Source organism: Neoarius graeffei, chromosome 11, assembly GCF_027579695.1.
Source record: "Neoarius graeffei isolate fNeoGra1 chromosome 11, fNeoGra1.pri, whole genome shotgun sequence".
NCBI lineage: Eukaryota > Metazoa > Chordata > Actinopteri > Siluriformes > Ariidae > Neoarius > Neoarius graeffei.
The window spans coordinates 34,637,293-34,662,904 of NC_083579.1; the positions used below are offsets into that span (position 1 = coordinate 34,637,293).

Genomic DNA, 25,612 nt, shown 5'->3' on the forward strand with positions numbered 1-25,612 from the left:
GTCCAGGGAAAATATGCACTTGGCTCAGCCGGCTGAGCATTGTTTAACGGGAAAAAAAATTAAAAAACGTTTTGGAGCAGGGTTATGTACAGGATGTAATAATTCTCTGGGATGTTCAGAAGGCGTGGATAAATATGCTTTTGTTTTGCAGTGTTAAACCTTCCGTAACGAGCACACAAGGTGGGAGGTTTGGAGCATCACATACTGATACATGCATTCTGCCTTGCAAGCCACGGTGCAGCATTTTTCTAATTTATACCTTTCTGGTAACATACAGCTGTGAGCGTCATGCTATTACGTGCACACACTGCAGTGGACTTCAGGGTGAGGGGAAAAAAAAGGGAGTAATTTTCAAATCAAGCTGTTACTGAGTCACAAGGGAGTGAGATTTATTACCCTCGCCCTCCACTCAACTCCGCAATAAACTCCAGACATCATTACAGAATCCACGACGGCTGTGTACACAGAGGCTGCGCCATAAATTACTGAATATTCATCTGATACTATCTGAATTATGAGGATTTATCGCTTAGCGTTCGGCGTGACCTTGCCTAGCCAAGAGTGCCGAGGCTTAGATTACCGATGATTAGAAAATAATACATTTACATTCTTGCATCCTTCCGTTCTATAAACAGAACCATGTTCTAGACTGGAACGTAAAGAAATCTGGCTGAGATCCAGCTCCCTGTTCTCCTGAACCATTTAAATGGCCAACTTCCAAAGTGCTTCATTTTAAAACAAGCGTATTTTTAGATTTAACCTTGGAGACTTGATATATTAAGGGAAAGCTGCCACAGGCTTTTGTATACCCCCGAGACCTCATTTGACCCCATTTTGATATCCGATCTAGCCCCATTTGTCATAATGAGTGCCGTGATCCTCAGGGTAGTCACCGTTCTATTCTGTTGTATGGAAAGTTCATTTCTGATAATGCAATCTATACATTTTGGGGGGGGGGGGGGGGGGGGGACTCTTTTTTTTTTTTTTTTAAATAAGAGAAATCCACCAGTGTCTGATAATCCACCATGTCCCCTGTAAAGCACATGGAGCTGAAGCAGTTTAAAGCAGCAGTTTGTAATTTTTAGTTCTCTGCTGTTTGTGAGGGGAATTACAATTCATTTAAAAACACTAACAATTCATCTCCTACCCCCCGACCTGACCTCACCACATCTCTTTAAAGCACGTGCGCATTTTGAGGCAGGTTTTTTTTTGTTTTTATTTTTTTTAAATGTGCAACACAAAATTATATAGTATAAGCAAAAATTTCTGAAAATCATTTTACAATAACATTCAGGTGTTTGGGCAGGAAAATCTGTCATATGTCCGATTTTAGTAAAGATGCAGAAAAGTTTATATTCACACAATCATTCTTTCTATGGCACGAAAAAGATGTTCAGCAATTAAGAAGAAAGTGTGATGGGAAACTTTTCAAACCAAACCTGAATGGAGCTCGAATGAAGAATTTGTCATCTTTAACGTCATAAATTACGTCACTTAGCAAATTTAATGTGTGTGAAATAAGGAGGATGTTACAAAAATTAGCTAGGAACAGTTGCCATACAATGGATCCAACCATTTTCTTCATTTAAAGTTCCGTTTGCGTTTTTCTGGCCCTGAAATTAGCTCCACCCACAGATGGAACAGAACTGCTCAACCCTGCCTATTTTCTCCAGGAATAACATGAAATTTAACTCCTCTTGTAACCTTTATCTTGTTAAACCATGCACAAGGTAAGCTGGGACACTAGCAGTTGCTATTAAAGCTAGACGGCTTTTCGATTTCATAAAAGTCGGTGAAATTTGGTTCCCTCTGAAATTTGGTCATTATGATGTATGTTTATTTCTGCAGCATCTCAAAAATACCAGGCCATTCTGTAGCTGGGAAGTTATTTACTTTGAGGGGATTCCCAAGCAAATAACGTGCATGAAATCACTCGCTTTGCGCAGTCAAGCAAACAAAAGAAGTCTATGTGCGCATGCTTACCACCTTCTTCTTTTGGCTTTTACAGCAGCTGGCATCCACAGTGTTGCATTACTGCCATCTATAGGTTTACCTTTGACCGTGCACTGACAGTTCCATCATTCTGCCATTAAACGAACAGCTGATCACACCGAGGTGCTTGCTGAGCACCGATATTTATTAGTCTGGTCCTGTGTTTCCTTTCCTTCCCAACATAACGTCTTTTCTTCTCACTTTCCGTTACTGTAGTCGGTCTTTCACGTTTCATTCGCACACTCGCGTACTCCATTGTTCTCTCCTGTTTCAAATTTGTATCCCACAATGCCTTGTGCAAACGAGGAAAGCCCACCACGTGAAACATGACATAGTATCTTGAATTGGGTCATGGTGAAGCAGGAAAAACATGGCAGAGAATTTAGGGCCACATGGCCCTAAATTCATTAATTGTTCTCTTTAAAAAATAATATTATATATATATATATATAAATAAAATTTTATATATATATATATATATATATATATATATATATATATATATATATATAAATTTTATATATATATATATATATATATATATATATATATATATATATATATATATATATATATATATATTATTATAAATTAAAAAAATTTGTAAGTCTGTCGTTCAAATTCATTAGCTTTCAGTCCACTAAACAAAAATAATTGAGTGTCAGGGAAAATTCTATGACTTGCACTTGAAAAATCTGAAAAACGGTCAACCTAAAAACAAACAAACAAAACAAACAAACAAAAAACCCAATACTCTTTAGCACTTTTACGTTACCATATTGCAAGCCGTCAGATTTATTCATTTGAATTTTTCACTATTTTGAAAGGAAAATAACTTTTTCATCAGTGGCTAATTCACTCAAATAATGCCTCAAAACATTTGAATCATAATTTTGCCCGAAATGTGAAAAACCGCTGCATATGTTAGTTTTTTTTAGGAGTAAACACCTACATAATTTAATTAGGGACATGATATAATGTGGGTGTGGGGGGAGTGCAATTTTGAATTAAAGTTGTCCTTAGAGAAAAGGGGCAGGGCTGAGCAGCTCTGTTCTGTATGTGGTCTGGGGTAATTTCAGGGCCAGAAAAATGCATACACAAGCTTTAAATGAATAAACTATCCATATATGATATGGACGAAATGGACAGATATGGACGTGTAAAGACTGCGTCTGTTCGAAAGACCAAACAATCTCTAGCTTATCGACATTCGGCTCCCTGAACAGCACCAACCTCGATCAAGGCCGTTGCTGGGGCAACATTTCCCCCAGAAGGTCACTGCTGGGAGACACTCTCGCATTCTTTGCATTCCTTCCCCAATTTTCCGCGGTCGCCGTTTTTCACCCCCAGTGTGACAAGCGGGTGCGCTACCAGCGCCGCTTGCATGGCTGCAGGAGCGGACGGCTGCTTGCTTGCGCTGGGTTACCTCTACCTCCTCCCCCCTTACCCCCCACCCCTGATTGCCCCCTCCTTCCCCCCTTTCCCCCCTCAAGTCCCATGTTTTAAAGTGTACTTGTGTTATTGTGTGCTTGTGCAGAGGTTTTTTAAATGCTCCCACACTGTACTCCTGATAGGAGCATAGTGGGGGTGTTCTTTTTTTTTTTTCCCCTCATCTTTCCTCATGTTACTACTGTGTTTCTTTTTCTTTTATCCCTGTCTTCCTGTCCTGTTCCCCCTCTGTAAGGACAGGTTGATGGTCAATTTCACTGGTAACGGTGACAAAGGGTTCATTCATTCATGATGCTAATTACAGATCTAAAACATCTAACAATGTGGCATAGCCAACTTAAATCTGCATTTTATTTACCATTTTAATTTTGGCGAGTGTTGCTTGTGATCTTGAAGTCATGAGGGGTGTGTGTGGGGGTATATATATATTTTTTCCCCCTCATCCCCTCGAAGGCCAGGAGAGGAGCTGACAGAGGGATTCATCAGGACAAGCATGTGCTCGAGGCTCTCCATGCCTCGCTCTGCTGCCTGATCGATCACCACCATTAATCTATCTCTGGCCACCTTCACTTGTGTGTGTGTGGGCAGGGGGACACTGCTGCAGGGTCAGGTCACAAAGCGTATGTCCATCATGGCTCTGAAGCACCGCTGCTTGGACACAGAAGTCACCAAAAAGCCTGAAGCGTCTCCAGAATTTATGCGCGTGTGCGCAACACAGACAGTAATCTTTGTCCAAACGTTACAGCACCACAAGAGTGAATATTTTTAGAATTTAAGAGGAGGAACACACCAGGAAAAACCCTAATACTAAATGCAAAGGGGAACAGTCACATTAGATATGCTTCCTTTAGTCAAGATCATTTCCAGAAAAGGTTTTTCCTCCCCCAAAACATTTTTAAAGGGAAACACAGCTGGACAAAACACACCTTGTAATAATGTATTTAAAGGATTTAAACCAAAACTATTCAAATTCATTTGATTATAGATAAATCAGGAATCTCAGAGATTGGTTAGGATTAAGGCTGGGCAATATGGGAATACAAGTGTGGATATCATGATAAATGACACTTTTCCAAAATCGTGGGAATATTCATCTTACTATCTCTAGCCGCTTTATCCTTCTACAGGGTCGCAGGCAAGCTGGAGCCTATCCCAGCTGACTACGGGCGAAAGGCGGGGTACACCCTGGACAAGTCGCCAGGTCATCACAGGGCTGACGCAGACAACCATTCACACTCACATTCACACCTACGGTCAATTTAGAGTCACCAGTTAACCTAACCTGCATGTCTTTGGACTGTGGGGGAAACCGGAGCACCCGGAGGAAACCCACGCGGACACGGGGAGAACATGCAAACTCCGCACAGAAAGGCCCTCGCCGGCCACGGGGCTCGAACCCGGACCTTCTTGCTGTGAGGGGACAGCGCTAACCACTACACCACCGTGCCACCTGGGAATATTCTGATTTAAAAATATATATATTTTGTTTAAGACCAAAAAAAAAAAACCAAACAAACAAACAAACTGATATTCAGTGTTCCAGCTAGCTTTCCAAGAGGCCAGGGCACCAATGATTTGATTATCGTGGGTAATCAAAATCACTAGAAACAAAGAATCCATTATGCAAAATTAGTCATACTGGGCAACTATGCAAGGTAGATTACTTTTGTAAAATAAAGTAAGCAATCTGAAACTTTAGTCAACCAGTTTAATACAACGCTTCAAAATGTCACATTCGCACTTGGCGTGCCTCGAACCATCGCTTGTCCACATGCATTTTTGCTCCGAGTGAGTAGCGCGCGCTGAAAGGACGCTTTGGAAGCGTTTGCTAGCGTGCTTTTCTCTAAACACTTTCAGCACTTGCATCCATTTATCGTCCATCAACATGACAGTCTAACGTTAGTTAGTACCAATAATAATAATAATAATAATAATAACAACAACTAATATTAGTCTAGGATATTAATATTAGATTAGATCTAGTCCAGTGGTTCCCAAAGTGGGGGGCGCCCCCCCCCAGGGGGGCAGAGCCATTGCAGGGGGGGGCGCGGGGCATGGATGGAATGAAATGAATGAATGAATGAATGAATGAAATCAAATCAATAAATTACACTGCTAGCATAACATGGAGAAGTTTTTGGCAGGGGGTGCGGGGCTCCCACGTAAACGCAAATCAGAGGATGAAGCATCGCCAAATGTGCTTCCAAAGCAAGTTCATTCTAAGGCAAAGACAAGAAAATATGACGACACGTATCTTGTCTTTGGCTTCACCTGTACAACGGTGGGTAATGAGGAGAGACCGCAGTGTGTTGTCGGTCTTAAAGTGCTAGCTTGTGACAGCTTGAAGCCGAACAAGCTAAGACGCCACTTGGAGACAAAACATCCAGAGCACAAAGACAAGCCAGTTGAGTTTTTCAGACAAAAACTCGTAAACTGCCGTGCTCAACAGTCCCTATTTACTAAAGCTGCATCCGTGCCGGCAAATGCCCAACTCGCCTCATATAAAAAGTTGCCTACCGAGTGGCACGGTGTAAAAAGCCGCACACAATAGCGGAGGAATTAGTACTTCCCTGTGCTATGGACATGGTGTCAACTATGCTTGATGACACTGCAGCCAGCAAACTAAGGGCTATTCCTCTGTCCAACAACACCATCGGCAGGCGCATTTATGACATGTCAAAGGACATAGAGGAGCAGCTTAATGACAAAGTGCGCGACAGCCGCTTTTCTCTTCAGATGGATGAAGCCACTGACAGTAACAAAGACTGTTTATTAATTACTTACGTCGGATTCATAGATGGAGATGACATGAGGGAGGAATTGCTTTTCTGCAAAAAAGTTACTGGCAGAGCCACAGCAGAAGAACTGTTTAAAATCACTGACTCTTACTTGAAAGAGGCCAACCTGAAATGGGAGGACTGTGTGGGGATCTGCACTGACGGGGCGCAGGCTATGGCTGGGAAACGGGCAGGGCTGCAAGCGCTCATCAAGTGTGTCTCCCCCAATGTGCAGTGGATGCACTGCATGATACACCGCGAAGCACTGGCATCTAAACAGCCGAGTCCCGAGCTGAATGATGTAATGACCGACGTTATTGCCACCGTCAACTACATCAAAACACGACCTGTCAAAGCCCGGATTTTTTTGGCACTGTGCGAGGAAATGGGCTCCGACCACACAGCTGTTCTGTTTCACAGCGAGTCCCGATGGCTGTCACGTGGGAAGGTGCTGTCCAGGGTCTTTGAACTGCGAGATGAAATCCGCATCTTTTTGAAGGAAGAGGGCAATGATCTTGCCCACAAATTTTACTGTAACAAGTTCCTCATGAAACTTGTATACCTCAGTGACATGTTTCTGAAACTCAATGAAGTGAATTTGCAGTTGCAGGGGACAAATACACACTTCCCACATCTGGCAGATAAAATCACATCATTCACCAGAAAACTTGAGATGTGGCTGCAGCGAGTGAAGGTTGGAAATGTGGACTCATTTGAGAACCTGAAATCATTAATTGAAGACAAACTGCAGAACACAGTGATCCCATGCATGAAAGCACACATCTCTGCCCTTCAGAACCATTTCCAGATGCAGGATCCCAAAGAATATGACTGGATCCGTGACCCCTTCAGTGCAACACCACCTGCCGACTCCAGCACATCAGAGGAGGAACAGTTCATTGATGTCACCTCTGATTCAACAATGAGGCTGCAGTTTCAGTCAAAGACACTGGCTGCATTTTGGATTGGAGTGGAGAAAGATTACCCACTGCGAGGTAAGAGTAGTCTGGTTAACACCAGACCATATCACAAGTGAAATATGGTCTGGAATCCGCCTATTGAATTTCTCATAGGGGAGGTGTGGTTTACGATTGTCAACGGCCGTTTATTGGACATTGCGAATGTCTATCATTTGGCGTATACGTAGCCCATGGCCAATCATGGCAGTTGTACCCGGTGACGTAGTTAGAGCGACGAAGAAGACGAAGAAGAGAAGGAAAGAGAAGGCAAAACAAAAATAGACTGTAACACCAAACACTGTTCTTTTTTTAAAACAAACTTTCACTCTAAACTATTCAGAACAGTGTCTAAAGCTTGATCGAAAGTTTGGTTCGTATCGCTCGCCGCCATGTTAAATGTGATCCGTAAACAGTCCCAAATAAACTACAAGCTTCCGTTTGTCGAGTAGTACGCGTCACCGTCTTTCCACCCCTCCCCACTCTCTGATTGGCTCCCTAACTCAGGCGAGCCTTTAGACCATAGTTTCCATGCTGTCTTTTCAGATCGGAACGATTGTGCAAAGCAGCATGGGATTTCCCAGGCTAAGGTAAGAGAGCCCTGGCCATACTTCTTCCTTTTGCCACATCCTACCTATGTGAGATAGGTTTTTCTGCTGTGGCCTCAATCAAGACAAAATACAGATCAAAGCTGGACATTGAAGATGAACTCAGAGTGGCAATCTCAAAACTGCAACCCAGATTTGAGAAGATCTGCAGCATGAAGCAGGCCCACACCAGTCACTGAAAAGATGCGAGGATTAAAGGTGTCATTTTTGCACAACAAATCTTTAGGTTTTTGTTTTTTTCTTCTCAGGGAGTTGGTCATGTTTTAAAACCCATTTTTGTAGAGAGGCAATGTTTGAAAACTGCACTGATAATGTTGAATATTAAAAAAAGAAACCTGTTACACAGTTAAGGTGCTTGAAAACAGTTATAATTATATTGCAACCTGTAGTTTATGGCAGTTTACTTTTATTTGTTCAAAAAAGGTTGAGGTTTGTATTAATAAACTGCAATGGAGTCTGAAAACAAAATATGTGTGTCCTGTTTATCTTTTTTTTTTTTCCTCTTTTTGTCGGGGGGGGGGGGGGGGGGGGGGGGGGAGCAAATATTTTCTTATCTACCAAAAGGGGGCCCAGCAGAGAAAGTTTGGGAACCACTGATCTAGTCTAACATGTTAATGTTACTGACTAGATTTTCTATAGAGCTGTATCTAGTCTCTTGATCTATCGGTCCTAACTTTTGACTGAATTTGTTTAGTCCTCAACTTCTAGATCTCCTTATGTTCTGGCAGACAGAGATGCCAGGTTCTGTGAGCCCCTTGCTGCTTTTACCAACTCTCTTCTCTTTCACATCTTTGTAGGCATCGCTGTTTTTCAGACGCATCTTGCTGCACAGACTCGTTACTGTAACAAGACAAAATGATCAACAGGGCATGATTATGACCTCGTGAGAATAGTGTGCTGCATGTCAACATGTGTTACTTTCATTGCAAGTCAGCAACGCTCGTTAGGGCACACTTTCTTTCTGTAGCAGAATGTGTGCCAGGTGCTTGGGAAGTTCTGGAAAATTATGAGTAGGGTACATATAAATTTGGGTGTGGCGCCCTGGTAAAATAAAATAGCTGGAACACTGATATTGAAAATTTATATGTTTAAAATTTCTTACTCAACTCAAAAAAAAAAAAAAAAAAAAAGGGGGCTAAAATTTAAAACCTTTACTTTTCAGGGTTAATTTATTTTCGAAAATCGCTGTTAGTAGTATTACACGCACACCAGGGTTCCTACAGGTTTCTTCAAGTGAAATTCAAGGCTTTTTCAAGGCTTTTTAAGACCATTTATACACAAATTCAAGACCTAATTTCGCAGCTTTATCAATATCAATTGAGAAACATGTAAAATAATAATAATAAAAGGTTGTGCTTACTTTCAAATGCGACAGCAGGTCTTTGGCGGTGGAATGCCCCATGAACTGAGAGCCAAGATATCTGGACCTGACCTGTCCCTCGTCCCAGAAGTGGACATGTACATCAAGCTGCTTTGTTTTCATTACTTCACTCATGCTCTCGTCGAACATCAACACAAACGGTGATTGGTTGGCTTTAGACACCAGCTCGTCTTTGATGTGGACCGCGAGACCAAACTTTGCGATGTAGGCTGTCTTGTCGGCACCGCATCTGAAGCTCTGAGCAATATCGGAGTCCGGGAACATACACCTTAACAACTCCGAGATACCCTCGTTCGAATTATAGGACTGATGTTGCGCAATTGTGTGTAGAGTCCACAACACCTCCGCTTTCATTGTTTGTGTAGACCCAAATGTTGTGCGCAGATCTACTCTTGCAGTCGTTACATGAGGGACTACACTAGCAACGGGCTGGCTGGCATTAGCCATGCTAGGTAGTTGATTAACGTTGACCGCCGCTTCGGCTGGTCGAAAAACACTGGCGATGGATGGAAGGCGTTCGCTGTTTCTCTTTCATACATGCTATGTGTTTTGATGATTTCGCGTGCGATTCTAGCTCCTTCACGCCCATTGTGCCGAGTTTAAACGCCCTTTTACACACACAGCAAAACGCCTCGAATACATTGCCATCGACAGGTTTTACCCACTCACGAAATGAAATATGATGCCTCCATGCCTCGTTAAACTTACATTTGCCCATTTTTCCATAGATAGGCCTATATGTAGGCTATAGACTTTTCGTTTATACTTTTAGACTTAATTCTCCAGACTTTCCTTTTACCGCGCGCCAAACAAGTTCAGGGATGTGTGTTCAAAGAACTTTGCCAATGGGGTGTGCGTGCGATAGCATGGTTCCGCCCACAGCTCCAGTTCCGCCACTTATTTACTTACTTAGGCAACCGGTACATTATTTACCAAAATAAATGGCGGTTAAGATATTAAAAAATAATGAGAAATTCTATACGGAGAAGTTACATACTGTGCACAGATTTTAAGACCTACACATTAAAATTCAAGGCTTTTTCAAGGCTTTTTAAGGTATTATTTCCAAATTCTTAAATTCAATGCTTTTAAGGCTTTTTAAGACCCCGCGGGAACCCTGGCACACACACACAGTGGCAAACTAAAAATCACAAGCATTTGGTGAAAATTAAATGTCAACTATTGTAAAACATGAACATTATTCAGATACACCTTCAATTTTAACACATTGCACTGAAGTGGCTAGAGATGAGAATATTTACCATTTGTTTCTCATCTCATTATGTCTAGCCGCTTTATCCTTCTACAGGGTCGCAGGCAAGCTGGAGCCTATCCCAGCTGACTACGGGCGAAAGGCGGGGTACACCCTGGACAAGTCGCCAGGTCATCACAGGGCTGACACATAGACACAGACAACCATTCACACTCACATTCACACCTACGGTCAATTTAGAGTCACCAGTTAACCTAACCTGCATGTCTTTGGACTGTGGGGGAAACCGGAGCACCCGGAGGAAACCCACGCGGACACAGGGAGAACATGCAAACTCCGCACAGAAAGGCCCTTGCCGGCCATGGGGCTCGAACCCAGGACCTTCTTGCTGTGAGGCGACAGCGCTAACCACTACACCACCGTGCCGCCCATTTGTTTCTTTATTTCTTTATTTATTTAAGTATGGTAAAGCCATACTTTTATGTAAATCCATAAAAGGTGATTATATAAATAAAGGCTTATTGAGTTTCTTTTCTTTCAGTTTTATTATATCTGGATTATTTCTCATTATTTATTTAAAAATACTATCGTAATAATGATTCACAAATGACAGTATGGTGCGGCCTTAACAAGCAGCCGTTGTATAAGCAGTGTGCACGCGCACACGCAAGAGAATGTTAAATAAATGTCAAGTAGGAGGATGCATCTGTGTGCGTGTTGGCGTAGGTTGAGAGTGCAGGGGGCCTGTGGCACTCATCCCCCCCACACACCTCAGCCAATCAGCACGTATAGCAGCTTTCAAGGACAAGCGAAGTCACTCAACGTGACAGAAGAAGGAGCCTCGCAGCAGTGAAACATGACGGCCAGGCATAAAGCACGGCACGTTAAAAACATGTCTAGCAGCACGTCAATATCACTTAATTCCTGTGATTATAAATAAACCTGCTCTCGAGTCCCTCGGAGAGCACGGCTCATTCCTTTTGACCTTTTAACACCGTTCAAAGAGCAGTTTATTATTCAGAGTGCATTAACACACCCAAACTCACATTGTGTAACACAAGGCTATGTTATTGTCTTAAAAACAGTACAGCAGCCTTAATCCAGGAAGAAAGCAGGGTGTGTATAATAAATCTACACTCGGAGGAAATGCAAAACCTCTACAAATCCCATCACAACTATACAGCCAGGATGATCCGCTCTTGCTCATTTCCAGCTCCAACAACACAGTCAAACAATTGTGCGACCACCACGAGATGCTGTTGATCAACAAAGTAGAAATTATTCAGCTGTAAATGTAATGTGGTGCTTTAAAAAAAAAAAAAAACACCCGTGTATGATTAGAGGTCATGAGGTCAAACAGGCGAAAAAGCTTAGTGACAAAATTGCAATAAAAGTCCATATTAATATCTAAAACAAATGTAATAATTTCCTTACACCTTTTTAACCATTTTGGGATGTAAACGATCACAGATAAATCTGGATTAACCCGGATTAAGATTAAGGATGTGTAAATATTACACAACAGTTTTGTGTACAAGTTTTATTTGATCATTTAAACTTTTCTATTTTCACTTTTCTACCCACAATGCCATGCTGATCACGGAGCAGTAGGATTTAGCCCTCGATTCATTTCTTTATGTAGAGAGCGATGCGGCAGTGCCAGCGCTCGAAACTAACGGTGTCCCGACGTCCCAGGGACCATAAAAAATGTCATCGGGACACAAAATCATATCTGGGACAATCCCGGGACAATGAAAAAAACAGATCTAGAAAAAAAGTTCCACATTAATATTATTTACAAAGCCATAACACATACGTAGACGTTCACCTAATTTGTCAATTTTAATTTAAAAATGTTAACAGCGAAAAATACATTAGTAGCTTCACTTTCGATGCACCTGCATCCGTAGGCTACAGAGCAGCGCATTCTGTTCTAGAATCTTCGGCCGGAGTCCGCATTATATGGACTTGGAATGGAATTGCTACCGAATACGCTGCGCCGACTCTTGCCAGAACAAAAATGCTGAAGTGGTTGAAGCGGACCGACCGCGGGGAAGAAACTGAAAGCCCAGACATAACGTCTCTCTGCTTTGTTTGCACTTATATGATATGACACTTCTATCCAAAGTGACTTTACAGTTTTTTACAGTGTTACAGTCCCTGTAGCAATGTTGGGGTTGGTGCCTTGCTCAAGGGCATTTCATCCATTGATGGTATGGCTGATGGCTTTCAAAACATCTCTGAATGGGGCAACAGGCATATTACATAAAAATGGATAACGGTAATGGTGAAAATGATAAGTTGGCCTTATATATGCCAACAGATATTCAAGGTATAAGTAGATGAAATGAACATAAAAGGGGTCTTATTTTCAACTAAAGTGTACTGCAGATGTAGTGAGTTGAAACATTTTCTGAATGAGCTAGTTGGCCCCTTTAAATAAACGGGTATCTATTCATACAGTGAGATCGCCAAAGTTTAATAAACTGAAAATGCAATAACTGTAATTTTGAAGTAGATGATGTATAGGACATGTGTCACTTGTGTTTTGTGACTTATTGTAAAAATGATATAAAGGGTTCAAAATCGCATAGTTACAAATATAATAGTAACTTCATATGATAATATTAACCACTGTTTATTTCAGAGAGGAAAAAAATGGGGACACTATTGCTTCCATTCGGGACCACTGGGGGACACAAAGAAAAAAAGTTAATTTCGAGCCCTGGGCAGTGCTTTAGTCCTTTAGTCTGTCCAGCTCTCTCACTTAGACTTACTTTACTGTCATTCAGATTTGCATCAAAACAATACACATCAGAACAAGATTTTGTTGCTTTGGCTCAGTGTAGTGCAGAACGAAACAGCAGCAAGTATATTACCTGGAAAAAAAATTATATAAAATAAAAGAAAACTGTGTATAAAGTCCTATATACAGTAGGACCTCCACATCTGTACACTCCTCCCAATACCACCATCACTACCATCGTGTTTGCCATCTCATAGGTCACTAACTCACCAAACCAAATCTCAACTGCACCCAGCATTGCATTCTGGGTTTAACAGCTTTACTGGCCTTCAAACAACAAAACTACAAGCCAGGCAAATGAAACAAAACCACAAAGGTTTAAAAAAAAAAAAAAGGAGGTCCAAAAGGGTAGGCATGAACAGGACCTAGACTCCCATGCAAGGCACCTCCCTACTAAAACGTTAAAAATATCTAAGGACTTAGACAAAAGAAAAACACACGCAAAATCTATTGCTGCCAATGGCAACCACAATTACGAGAGGTGCTCCATGAGTGAGGCCCGTCAGTATCAAAATCATTTAATTAACTGACCGTTTTACACATTAGTGACAAACACTTTGCCACACACACTTTCTGTAGATAATGTTTAAAAAAACAAACAACAAAAAAAAAACCAAGGTTTGCAGCGTGAGGTCTTATACCTGATCCAGTTTCTGTCAGTGACCCTCTGCTACAGCTGAGAAAACACGCTTTGCCTTTTCTCTGTGAAAATGCAGTCTAGTTCCAGCTTGTGCCTTCTTTTTAACATCGTTGTGGCATTTATAATGCTACACTGAGGCATACTTATTTAAAAACTGATAAATTTGGTAAAATACTTGTAAAACCAGCAAAACTACGATGTAAACAGAGAATATAAACAGCCGAGTTGCTTCCAAGCAACCGCTACCTGACGTCATTACCACAGAAAGCCCATCTGGCATTTTAAAGAAAATTCATTTCTCTCAAACACTATTTGGTCTCCGAAAATGAAAGTTTGATTTTTGAAATCTGTGACTACTTTTACTTAAAATAAGTTTGAGAATAAAGCCGTTGGAGGCCAAACTAAGGATTAAGTGTATAAATTAAGTGTAGCTAATTTGCATACGAGATTCCAGAGTTTAGCACCACGACTGAAAAAAAAGGAGGACTGAAAAGTAGTGGTTTTACAAAAAGGTGTTTCTCAGTACTTAATTTCACTAGACTTGCAGCAACGTCTCGACTACTTCTACACTGGAAATCTCATTAATATGACATTGCTATAACGTACGAGTGAGAAAAGGGTGATGTTTTGTTTTTAGGCACTAACAGCAAATCCTGTGTTGAATCTTATTTTTTTTAGGTTATTGAATTCTTTTGTCCGATTAAACACAATATTAAAGAACAAACGTCCCTTGTAACGTCACACAAATCGCTAACGTCTCCCAAGAGTGAAACACAGCACCAGAATCGCTAAACACATCACAAATATTTCTGTATAAGCATGTTTAATGAGAAGTTTTCCTTTAATTAATCTGTACAAAAGCTAAACTATGACAGAACAAATCACTTTTCAGACTTTGTGTTCCAGTACCAGATTAAAATCAAGGCTCTTGCTGATCCTTATGAATTATTCTACCTCCCACAGCCAAATGAATCCACTCTGAATGGCTTTAGACGTCCAAATAAATTCCATTACAATGCATTTGTATCATAATTGGCATGTTACAATTATAGAACAAATACAAGTATAATCAAACCGCTCCTGTGAGAGTCCCAAAGCAACCCCAGGGCCAGGCTCAATGAGGACACGTTTTTGCGAGTTTATCAGCGACACGTGAGAATGCAAAAACCTCCGTCTCGCACTCATTCTCTTCATCACTCTTGGCTCAGATTAAATATTTACAGACAACAAGGAGAAGACATTTGAGTGAGAGGGAATTCTCGCCCTCTTACCCACAATCCCACTGAGGCTCCGAATCAAACTGCTGCAGTTACGCCACTGGCTGAGCGCCTGCGGGAAATTCAGCTTCTAATTATAAATGTGACAATGCAGGGTCGTTCAGCGAAAGCCCTGTGGGCGTCACGATGTGCGACGAGTGTCAGGAGACTGTTCTGTGAGGAATGTCAGAGGAGAGCAAGAGAGACTCACGTCAGGTTTGGGGACGAACGCTCGGCCGGGGATGGTGAAGCAGTTTTTCACGGTGCTGAGGTACTGCGCCATGATGGACAGGCGACTGCGCTGTCTGCTCCCAGTGCTTGCTGTTAATCTCTGGAACAGAACAACAACAAACTGCAATTATCTGATCATTGTATTACATCAGTCACAATTAAATGTTATAAAGCATGATTTCACTTTACAAGTTAAAGAACGGAGTTTGTTTTGCATTGCTGAATTCTGGACTGTGATTGGTCAGAAGGTATTGATTAATATTCTAGAAGAGCAGCTCTGATAGTAGTGCAGCTGCATATCACAGGTTTATATTAAATGTGCTTGTTCTAATACGCTATTTCTACAGTAACACTGATGGAAGGAGTCTCCAGTGTCAGAGATAAAACTAAGTTTTCTACCATCTTCAGGACAGAGAAGTTTACGCTTCTTCACAGTTTCTCATTAGCATGACAATTTGCGTTTTTTTGGTCTGAGAGAGAGAGAGAGAGAGAGAGAGAGAGAGAGAGAGAGGCTGGTGAGGGAATGACTGTTTATAGCCACTGTAAGTGAGGACAGAAACTAACTTGCCTCACAAAAAACTAACTGCAGCTATAAACGGATTAAAAAAAAAATAATGTTTAGTTAATTGTACTGGCAAATTGCTGTAATAGACAAGAAATAAAGCTTCAGTGTGGTCATAGTAACGCCGCTGATTATGTTCCTTTATTATATGGCACGAGTGAAAATCGTGCGCTCTGATTGGTTTCTTGGTGGGTAATATTTTCCCATAATGCCTGTGGGTGATTACGGACTTTCTTTCCAAGGCGCCGGCTTTCAATGTTGCAAAAAAAACCAAAAGCAAAACAAAAGATTAATTGGAAATCAAAACGGAATCAAAAACAGCCAAAACACAAAAGACAAGAGAGTTATTCAAGAAATGGGCAACGAAGAGCATTCAGAAACCGCCAACAGAAATTCAGCTTTGACACCGCTAGCCGTTTATTCTGCATATGTGACTCAACCACGTTACAAATATGATATGACTGAAAGCAGTGTCACGTCTCACTGTAATGACCAGCTATTTTAATCTTAGAAATAAAAAAGCCATATAATAAGCTCCTTATTAACCTCGCCTGCTCAGTCTTTACAGGAAAATCAGATCAAAGTCTTTTTTTTTTTTACATATGGACCTCATCTACGGCTCGGTCCGTACTGTCAAGACCTCAGTCTGACGTTTTCACGTAAAGACCTCACGCTCAGTTAATAAGTAGTTAATAACAGCATTACTATTCATGCTACAACTGACAAACTTCCCAAAGTTTCTTGTATAACAGTAATGATTCACGCTTTTGCAAATAAAACTAGAGACGTATTTCTGCAAAAAAATGCGAAACGTGATTGCAATGGTGCACAAAAAGACGAATGTGGCTCATGATGGATGGAAGTGTGTGGGGTCAGTCTGAGCTACGCAGTGAAGTTTGTTGACTTTCTGATGAAGCATGACTGAGCAAGACAACTTTAATTCTGAAACTCTGTTCATTTCAATGGGGACAAAAATGCATTGAAGTCAATGGGAGAAAAAGGGATATGGGGGGGAGCAAGAATGAGACAAAGCAGGTCAGAGCTGATTTCTTAGATGTGTCAGCTGAGTTGGCCTGAGGTTATATGAAGTTTGGTGGCTCTCCAGCAAAGTGTGACCGAGCAGGAACACCAATCCCAAAACTCAGTTCATTAAAATAGGACCAAAAGCAAAAAAAAAAGAGTGCGTCTTTCCAATAGCTGTATATAGCATAATAGGGAATAATACATTATTCCCAGATAGAATGAATGACTTGAAGTTGGTTTAGGCTTAATAAATTCTGTTTTGAGATAGTCACTGATATTTTTTACTCAGACAGCATCACACACAATTTATTCCTTACACATATAATGAGCATGACAGATCTACAAATAACCAGAGTGGGCAAAAAACAACAAAAAAGAAAAACCCTCATGTCTGTACAGGCTGATCGATTCTTCATTGGTAGTGTGTGTGTGTGTGTGTGTGCGCGCACGTGTGTGTGAGAGAGAGAGAGAGAGAGAGAGAGAGAGAGAGAGAGAGAGAGAGAGAGAGAGAGAGGGTAAATGAAGTGTTTCCATAAGGCTGCTGATGAGCAGCGTTAAATTAGAAAATTAATTTGGGCAGTCCCATGTAATTATCATTAATTAGCTCACCCGATATACGCGACTTATCAGAATACAAGGAAAACACAGACCTACAGCTATTAAACTCAAGAGATTCAGCACCAATCTTCGCCTTCTGTATACAACGGCGCGTAAAAGTTTGCACACCCTTAAAGACAGAATAATTAATTTAGAGCAATTTATTGTGTTCGGTTTCACCGATGATTCTTCCCTCCCAAATATCAACAATAATAGTCCAGTTGTGGAAAAAAGATGGGGAAAAAACAAACAATATTAACATCATTAATAGAGTATTAATAATACTCCATATACTGATCAAATCCACCAAACTGATCTTTCACACAGAGAACAAAATATAAATAGATCACACAGCATTCTGAGTGACAGGGTGCTGGGATAAAGAGGAGTCAATCTTACAACGCTGTAGCTGATTATTTTCCCGTAACAGAATGTTCCCAAAATGTTTTATTCCTATACAGTGTACAGTTTCTTTATTTTTAATGCTGCTGAACTGCTATGAGAGGAGTTCTGTCCTGTTCTGACTGTTCATGTTGTGTTACCGACAAAAGACAAAAGTATAAACTCGTCTGTCCTGAAGATGGAAAAGTTTCAGATTACAGCTTTACTTCTGACTGTTACGAAGCACTGACACTGGAGACTCCTTCCATAAACATTAAACAAATGTTTCCTTACAGAAAACTTCATTGTATCACACAGTTTTAATCTGTTTATGTGGAGTGTTTGCTGTACAAATTGCTATAGAAATGACAATGGATTATAACAAATGTATTAAAGTGGAACTGAAGTCATTTTTAAACTTGCTTTATTTCTTAATTAACGTGTTATTCAATTACATTTTGGTTTCAGTAACCTTATATCGTGACTCGTATTGGCAACTAACTGCAATTAAATATTATACTTATCGGCCTATTCGGATTTTAGCCGTGTTGAATTTGGTTCGTTTGGTCCACGGCAGGCGTCGCTTATCCGCGCGATCTTCACGAGACTTGTGCAAGACTTCGAAACGTGAAGTGGCAGCCAGGTGTCAGTGCCGCCATTTTGAAAACTGTTTTCCAAACGAAATATTGTACAAAAACAAGTTTAAATGACGATTACTGCCTACTTTTTTCAAACTTTCCTGATTGCTGTCAAAACAAACAAAAAACTTCCGGCTCGATTACGTCAGCATTCGAAAGAGGGCGTGCGCATCTTTTGACAACGTTGGCAGATGTTGATCACTTTGATTTCCGCTGTACGTTTTACTTCCGTCCTACGATGTCTCGCACAGGTCTCAACGAATCTCGTTTACAGCCATTACTATGGACTGATATATTACAGAGCGTATTTCAAACACTCATAAATTGCTATAGCAGTGACAAAACAGCGATCAAAAATACATTCCTATATTTAATAAAATGAGATAAACAGAATTTTGATAAAAAAATTAATTTGCCTTCAGTTCGCCTTTAATACAAACCTGTGATTTGTCAGAAGGTGCTGATTAATTTTCTGACAGCAGCACGGCTGCAAATCACAAGTCAGAACACACACACACACACACACACACTTAACTCCACTAATCTCCTCACCTCCGCAACCTCTTTCTGGAAGGTCAGCGTGAGTCTTGTGCGTCCGTACATGAATGGTCCGCTCCTACTGGCCATCTCCTCCAACCATTTAATGATGAGTGGAGTGGAAACACTGAAGGGGAGATTCCCAATGATGTGAAGATCAGGAGGCTCTGATACACGCGCACACACACACACACACACACACACACAGTCATTATCACACTAGCAATTTGAAGGACTTCAAACAATAAAAAGAAAACTAGTAACCATCAACAATCATGAAGTCACTCAACAGCAGCATTCCGTGTTCATTCATTCTACAGCAAGTCAAATGTGTTTTCCCCCTCAGATTTTTGAACTGCATTGCTCTTAAATGTTAACAGTAAAAATATCAAAACGCAACAGCAAAATGTTTTTTTCACTGTTCTTTTGTCGAGTCGTAATCATGGCATTATATTAAACTTAGCAACCATGAAGGAAAGCTTTAAGCCCCGCCCACTTTACAATTACATAAGGTCATATTGTATTTGTTTCCTGACACAAAAATCATTATCATAAAAATGTTAATTTCCTTCATAAAACCCACTAACTCTAGTGGATACACAAAACCATACGAAACTCCTCAATATTCAAAATCATTCACTGTTTATAATCTTCAGGTGTTCGTAACTAGCCCTTAACAAAAGAATAATATGACACAGAAAACTCCCACACTGTTGATAATTGTTGAATGTACATAAAATTTTATGCTGAAAATGGCAAATAACATTTATTTTTGAAAAATACATGTATTTATATAAAACCAATTACAAAAATAGAAACCCAAAAATCACCAGATGAAGATTAATAACTGTGATTATATATTGTTCGAGCAGTTACTCCATTCACCAACAGAATCTTAGCTGAACTGAGTCAACAGTCAATCTTACCATCTTCCCATTTCTTTGTGATGTGTGCTGGGAAAGCTGTGTCCATCCTGTACGCAAGAACATCACCGTGGACGATTCGGACTCGCCCCGGAGCCGCCTCGGATAACAGCTGCTCAAACGTACAACAGACAGGACTATCAGTCAAAAGCTGTACAATTTATCACGTTTTACTCAGGATCGTGATTTTACGCTAATTAAATAGAATCAACTGGGATTTACTGAAACTGCAGCTAAAAAAAAAGAAAAAAATAATTCAATGAAATAGTTTCTATTGATGCATTAATTCATAGTCTCACTCATCCTTTGTTTGAGTTCATACTCAGTTACAACTTGGATTTTTATTATTAGTAGAAGTAACATTTAATAATTAATAGTTAATTACATGAAGGTTTCACCTTCATTTTTTTGCCACAAAGAACTAAATAAAAATTATTTAATTTGAATATTTAAAAATTTATATGATATCATTAATGTGTTTTAAGTTTTCTGATCTTGGGAAAACAAACACCTAATTTTTTTGTTCTTTAAGTTATTATTAATGATTTATTTATTTGCAGGCATTTCAGTGGGATTATTTACTGATTACAGTAAGCAGTGCAGTGAGGCAAAGTACAGCTACAAATCTGAATCCCAGCCCTGCTCAAATGTTTCCCAACACATAACTGTATTTGTAAATGGAACTTATGGGGCCACTAGTGATGGCTGTGATTAGTCGTTGAATTTAGTACTTATTATGTAAGGCCTTCATTATATTTAATAAAAATAAAAAAAAAAAACACCCACCCACCACACTCTGAACATGACAGAGTGACACTATGGGTGCCAATACATTCACCTTAGTGAAAACAGAGACAATGGTAAGTGCTAACTTTGTTATACAAACCTAAATTACAACCTTTTTATATGTAGGCTGCAAACTTTTCACTCTATAACTCAGACCTTTAATCCAGGTATAAAGCGCAAGTCCTTCTCCACCACCAGGAGATCAGCTGCACCGGCGTTGAGGATGGATCTGGTGAGCCCTCCAGGCCCGGGTCCTACCTCACACACACACGCGTTCCTCAGGTTCCCCGCCTGACGGATGATTTTATCTACAACACCACAGTCAACATCAACATTATCCACATCATAATCTGGAATAAATCACTCTGTGCCATCCTGATACAGAAAAATAAATCAACCATGGGTGGTGCAATGAAGTGGAGTCACTGTTACCATCCTAAAGCTGAGTATTTTACTGGATTAACAGTACATTCCTGAGTGTTTTATTCCTCTTACATCAGACTTCATTTTTTTATTCATTAAAGAATGGCATGCTGTAGTTTTATTCATTTGCAGCTACATTTTATGTTGTTGAGTTAGTTCTTGTTTTCACTTGTTATAGCAGCTATAAACAGCCATTCCCTCTCTCTTTAAGTTAATAAAATATTAACACCTTCTGACCAATCAGAATCAAGTGCATGACACAGCTGTGCTACAAGTTCCTCTAATGCACCTGCAGCAGGTACAGGTTCACCCCGTCTTACCTGTGAGTCTCAAGTCCAAAAGGAAGTTCTGCGACAGCTGCTTCTGCGCTCTCAGGTTATACAGTTTGATGATTTCGCCGATGGTTGGTAGGGGAGGCAGGCGAAAGGACGCCATTTTCCCAGACACTGCTATCTGCACGTAAACACAAAACGCTAACTGTCTCAAAGACTCACATCATCAAACTTCTGATTTTTCACATAACTCAGGAACAGGAGCATGTAGAGAATCAACCTGTCTGCTGAAGATCAGTTCAGCTTTTATATCATTATACTAATCAAAAATGGAAAAGTTGGAATTAGTACATCTTACAGCAAGACAGACATATCAGCACTATGTAGAAATATTAAAAACCACTAAGAATAAACCAAAAGAAAAGAACAAAATCCATGCCTCAAATCACTAATTTTAGCTATTTCATGTAAATTTAAGCAAGAAACAAGTAAATATTAACTAAAGTTAATAACCATACTATAAATTGGCATGACAAATTAAAAAAAAAATCATGACATTTGATTTCTCACTTTAAATAATCAAAGCATTTTTAATGTATATTTTTGGTTACAAGAGAATTCTTGTCCAATTAAAAAAAAAAAGTTTACAGCTTATTTCTCTCATTTTGGTATACAATCAGCTGCAAGTTGTACAGACTTACATATTAATAGTCAAAAGATCATTCACTCATTTTCTTCATTGATAAAACAGACTACAATTTTGATTTGTTGAGATTGTTTTCACCTTAATGTTATGGTGAGCACTGTACTAAAACACGGTCAGCAGTGACATCTAGTGGTCAGAGCAGCACACTGCAGCTTTGGAAAATAACGATAACACTATTCCGAGTTTACTGACGAATTTTCAGGTTACCAGGCTATAAACGACCCTATAAAATTTCACTAATGAAATGACAATTAACGAATATTAGCTCAGCTGGTGCAGTATACTCCAAATGCGTCTAAAATATGATGTTTTAATAACTCAACATATAAACAATATAAACACGCAACCAAGCTAAGCGAACACGCTAAAAGGTAAATGATAATCCGTGTTTACATGCCATGAAAAAAATCACAGACGTGTAAATTTAATAAAAGAAACCGCTATAAACTGGAATTGACCTCTCCCAAACAGTAAAACACGTTGTCCTGCCACTCACCAGCGCCGTGCTCTGAATTTCCTGTTGAACTTCCGCGTTGAGTCCGGAATAGCGTCTTGTTCACCAATGAAATACCGTGGAACACGAACTCAGCCAATCAGAGACCAGACTGGGCGGAACTTCTTCATGCACGTTACATACACAACATCTCTTGTTACCAATTTAACAGCACAATAGATAAAATTTTAATTTCGGTCTAGTTTGTGAAATAAAATCAAAATAAAACCTATTAAATCCATGAAATACCAGGAAATGGGGGAATTCTTGGTCTTTGTAATTATTCGGATCATTCCTTCAGGGGATTTTCCCATCTGAATAGAGTCACTGAGGCATGCTTTTGACCAAGTGAAAGTAATTGATGGCCAGAAACTTCAGCCTAACCTTGCACTTTCCTTTGTGTATTTTTGTATCATTAAGGATAGGCTATATTGAGTGATGCAGGACACTCAAACTAAAGAAGAGACGACACAGTTATTGGTCCCAAAGAGCCGTTGGGAACTTTTATTCCATGCGGCTCATCGAGCGGCCCATCCTATGGCTGGGCACTTGGGTCAGGGCAAAACACTAAGGCTACATCCACACGACAACGGCAACGAGATTTTTTTTTAAATATCGCGTCCACATGGGCAACGGATCAGTAAAATATCAGGTACATATGGCAACGCAACGCTTGCTGAAAACGATGCAATACACATGCCACACCTCTACGTGCGCTGTAAGACGGTCCCATCGGAGACACCAGAACAATAGAAGAAGTAGACGCATGCGCATAAACCCCTTCTTCTGTAGCATCAGCCACATAAAGTTTTGATTATTAATCAGTAGCGTAAAACGAAAGACGCAGAAAGAGGAATGAATGGGGGTAGATGGAAGCCGGTACGCCAACATTCTGATATCCTCCAGAATTCTTTAATGGTCCGGAATAAATTGAATGCTACACGTTGATGGATTACTTTGTTCTTCTATGCCCTTTTTGAGGAATGTATTGTCGGACTTAAACCAACATCTGAAGAGGTGAGATCGCTCCTTTTTTTTCCCTATTTTTGCTGGCGGGATTGTTTTTGTTTTTGGAAAGCAGTGAAAATATTTTGTAAGCGCATTTCATGAACCAAGTTATAGGATTTGTTGACAACTCGCATCGAGTTCATTACACTTCTACCCGGCGTGAAACACTGACAGTCATGTGGTTGTGATGTCATCGTAAATAAATCCGTTCTACTCATCCAGACGACTTCACAACGGCGCCGTTGCCAAATTTTTCCACTCTGAAACCTGTTCTCAAAAGATTTCGTTTTGGGGCACCCAAAACGCCGGTGCCGTGTGGACGCCAGGCTGAAACGATAAACAATTTTATCAGATTCACCTGAATCCGTTGCCGTGTGGACAGGGCCTAAATCATCTCATGGCTCATTTCTATTGGCCAGGGATTTGCATCGATGTCTGCAGGTGGTGTGCAGCTTGTCGTGAATGCCAGCTGGCAGTGGCGTGCACAGACATTTTGGGGGGCAAGTGCTCTGGGGGGAAAAAAAGGGCACTTTTTTGCGCATGTGGAACACCTTATTATAAAAGTCTGAGATTTAACCCTCCTCTTGTGTTCGGGTCACCACTGACCCCTTTTAGTTTTTAAAGGTGTAAAACAACCACTTAATATTAATTTATTACATCAAGGCTTTTTGACTTTGCCAGGAATCTCTAGTTGAACAAAATAGAAAAATAAATTTTTGTTTTCCTAAATCTGAAAATGGTCTATCAAAAAATATAATACTTATGTGCAGTTGTTTCTGTATGCGAAGGGCTACTTCACGACAAAATAATTACAGCTTGGGCTTAGAGGGCAAACAATACATTTTCACTCGATTCATGTGTTATCTGGCTGGTAGGGCAGGGGAAGAGCTGACTGACTGCCCGATGTGTTGTCTGCACTACGACAAGGCCGTGGCTTCCAGGACGCTATGCTGCTGCAACCTCACATTGAATGCACTGCACGCTTGTTCACATGACAGAGCAAGAGAGACAGAGGTCTGGTGTGTGTGCGGAGGGGGCACACATCGGGACATTATTTTCACACACGCTTTTAATGCCGCGGCTTTTCTAAAAGATCATGTCGACACTGGCCTCAGTAAACTGTTAAAAAAAAAAATTCAAAAGGGCACTTTTTTGGACAGAGGGCAGAGGGGCAGGTGCTTGAGCACCACCTCGTGTCTATCTGTGCACGCCACTGCCAGCTGGTAAACCCAACAGCCACACCAAAAGCACCATTGCACCCATTACTGTTAATTGAGATCCCCTTCGAAAGAATTGACATGGATCTCATCGGGCCATTAGATCTGCACATGGGTATCACTTTGTGTTAGTCATTGTGGATTATGCAATGTGATACCCAGAAGCAGTGCCTATTCGCAGTATCTCTGCACATAGTGTTGCTGAGGCACTCTTCTGCATTATCTCCCAAGTCGGGATTCCAAAAGAAATCCTGACTGATCAAGGCACTACTTTTATGCCATACACACTACGCAAATTGTAGGAATTATTGGGGATTAAATCGATTCGTACTAGTGTTTATCATTCACAAATGGATGGGCTGGTCAAGCAATTTAACCAAACACTTAAAAACATGATTCATGAGTTTGTTCATGGGGACACTAGAAACTGGGATAGGTGGCTAGACCCTCTGTTCTTTGCAGTGTGTGAGGTCCAGCAAGCCTCCACAGGGTTTTCCCCATTTGAATTGCTGTATGGGCACAAGTCCCATGGTGTATTAGACATCATTAGAGAAAATTGGGAGGAGGGACTTTCTCAAAGCAAAAATGAAATTCAGTATGTTCTTGACCTAAAAGCAAAACCCCACCCACTGAGTCACATAACCCAGGAGAATTTGCTACAGGCGCAAGACCATCAATCCCACCTGTACAACAGAGGGACACAACTCAGGGAATTTGCACCGGGAGATAAAGTGCTC

The 25,612-nt window shown here is 40.5% G+C and overlaps 1 protein-coding gene across 4 annotated transcripts in view; it reads right to left on the bottom strand.

Annotated features, from left to right (window-relative positions):
• The window catches only part of tfb1m (transcription factor B1, mitochondrial), a 47,317-nt gene extending 24,638 nt beyond the window's left edge, over positions 1-22,679 (bottom strand). The window contains exons 1-6 of one of the 4 annotated variants that reach the window (XM_060933766.1): positions 22,654-22,679; positions 21,500-21,632; positions 20,913-21,064; positions 19,974-20,082; positions 19,063-19,214; positions 15,290-15,409 (exon numbers count right to left, since the gene is read on the bottom strand). In XM_060933766.1, the coding sequence (XP_060789749.1) occupies positions 15,290-15,409; positions 19,063-19,214; positions 19,974-20,082; positions 20,913-21,064; positions 21,500-21,614 (648 nt within the window). In that variant the 5' untranslated portion in view covers positions 21,615-21,632; positions 22,654-22,679. The other 3 variants (XM_060933767.1, XM_060933765.1, XM_060933768.1) reach the window with 3 other exon arrangements.
• Positions 22,680-25,612: the final 2,933 nt, after the last annotated feature.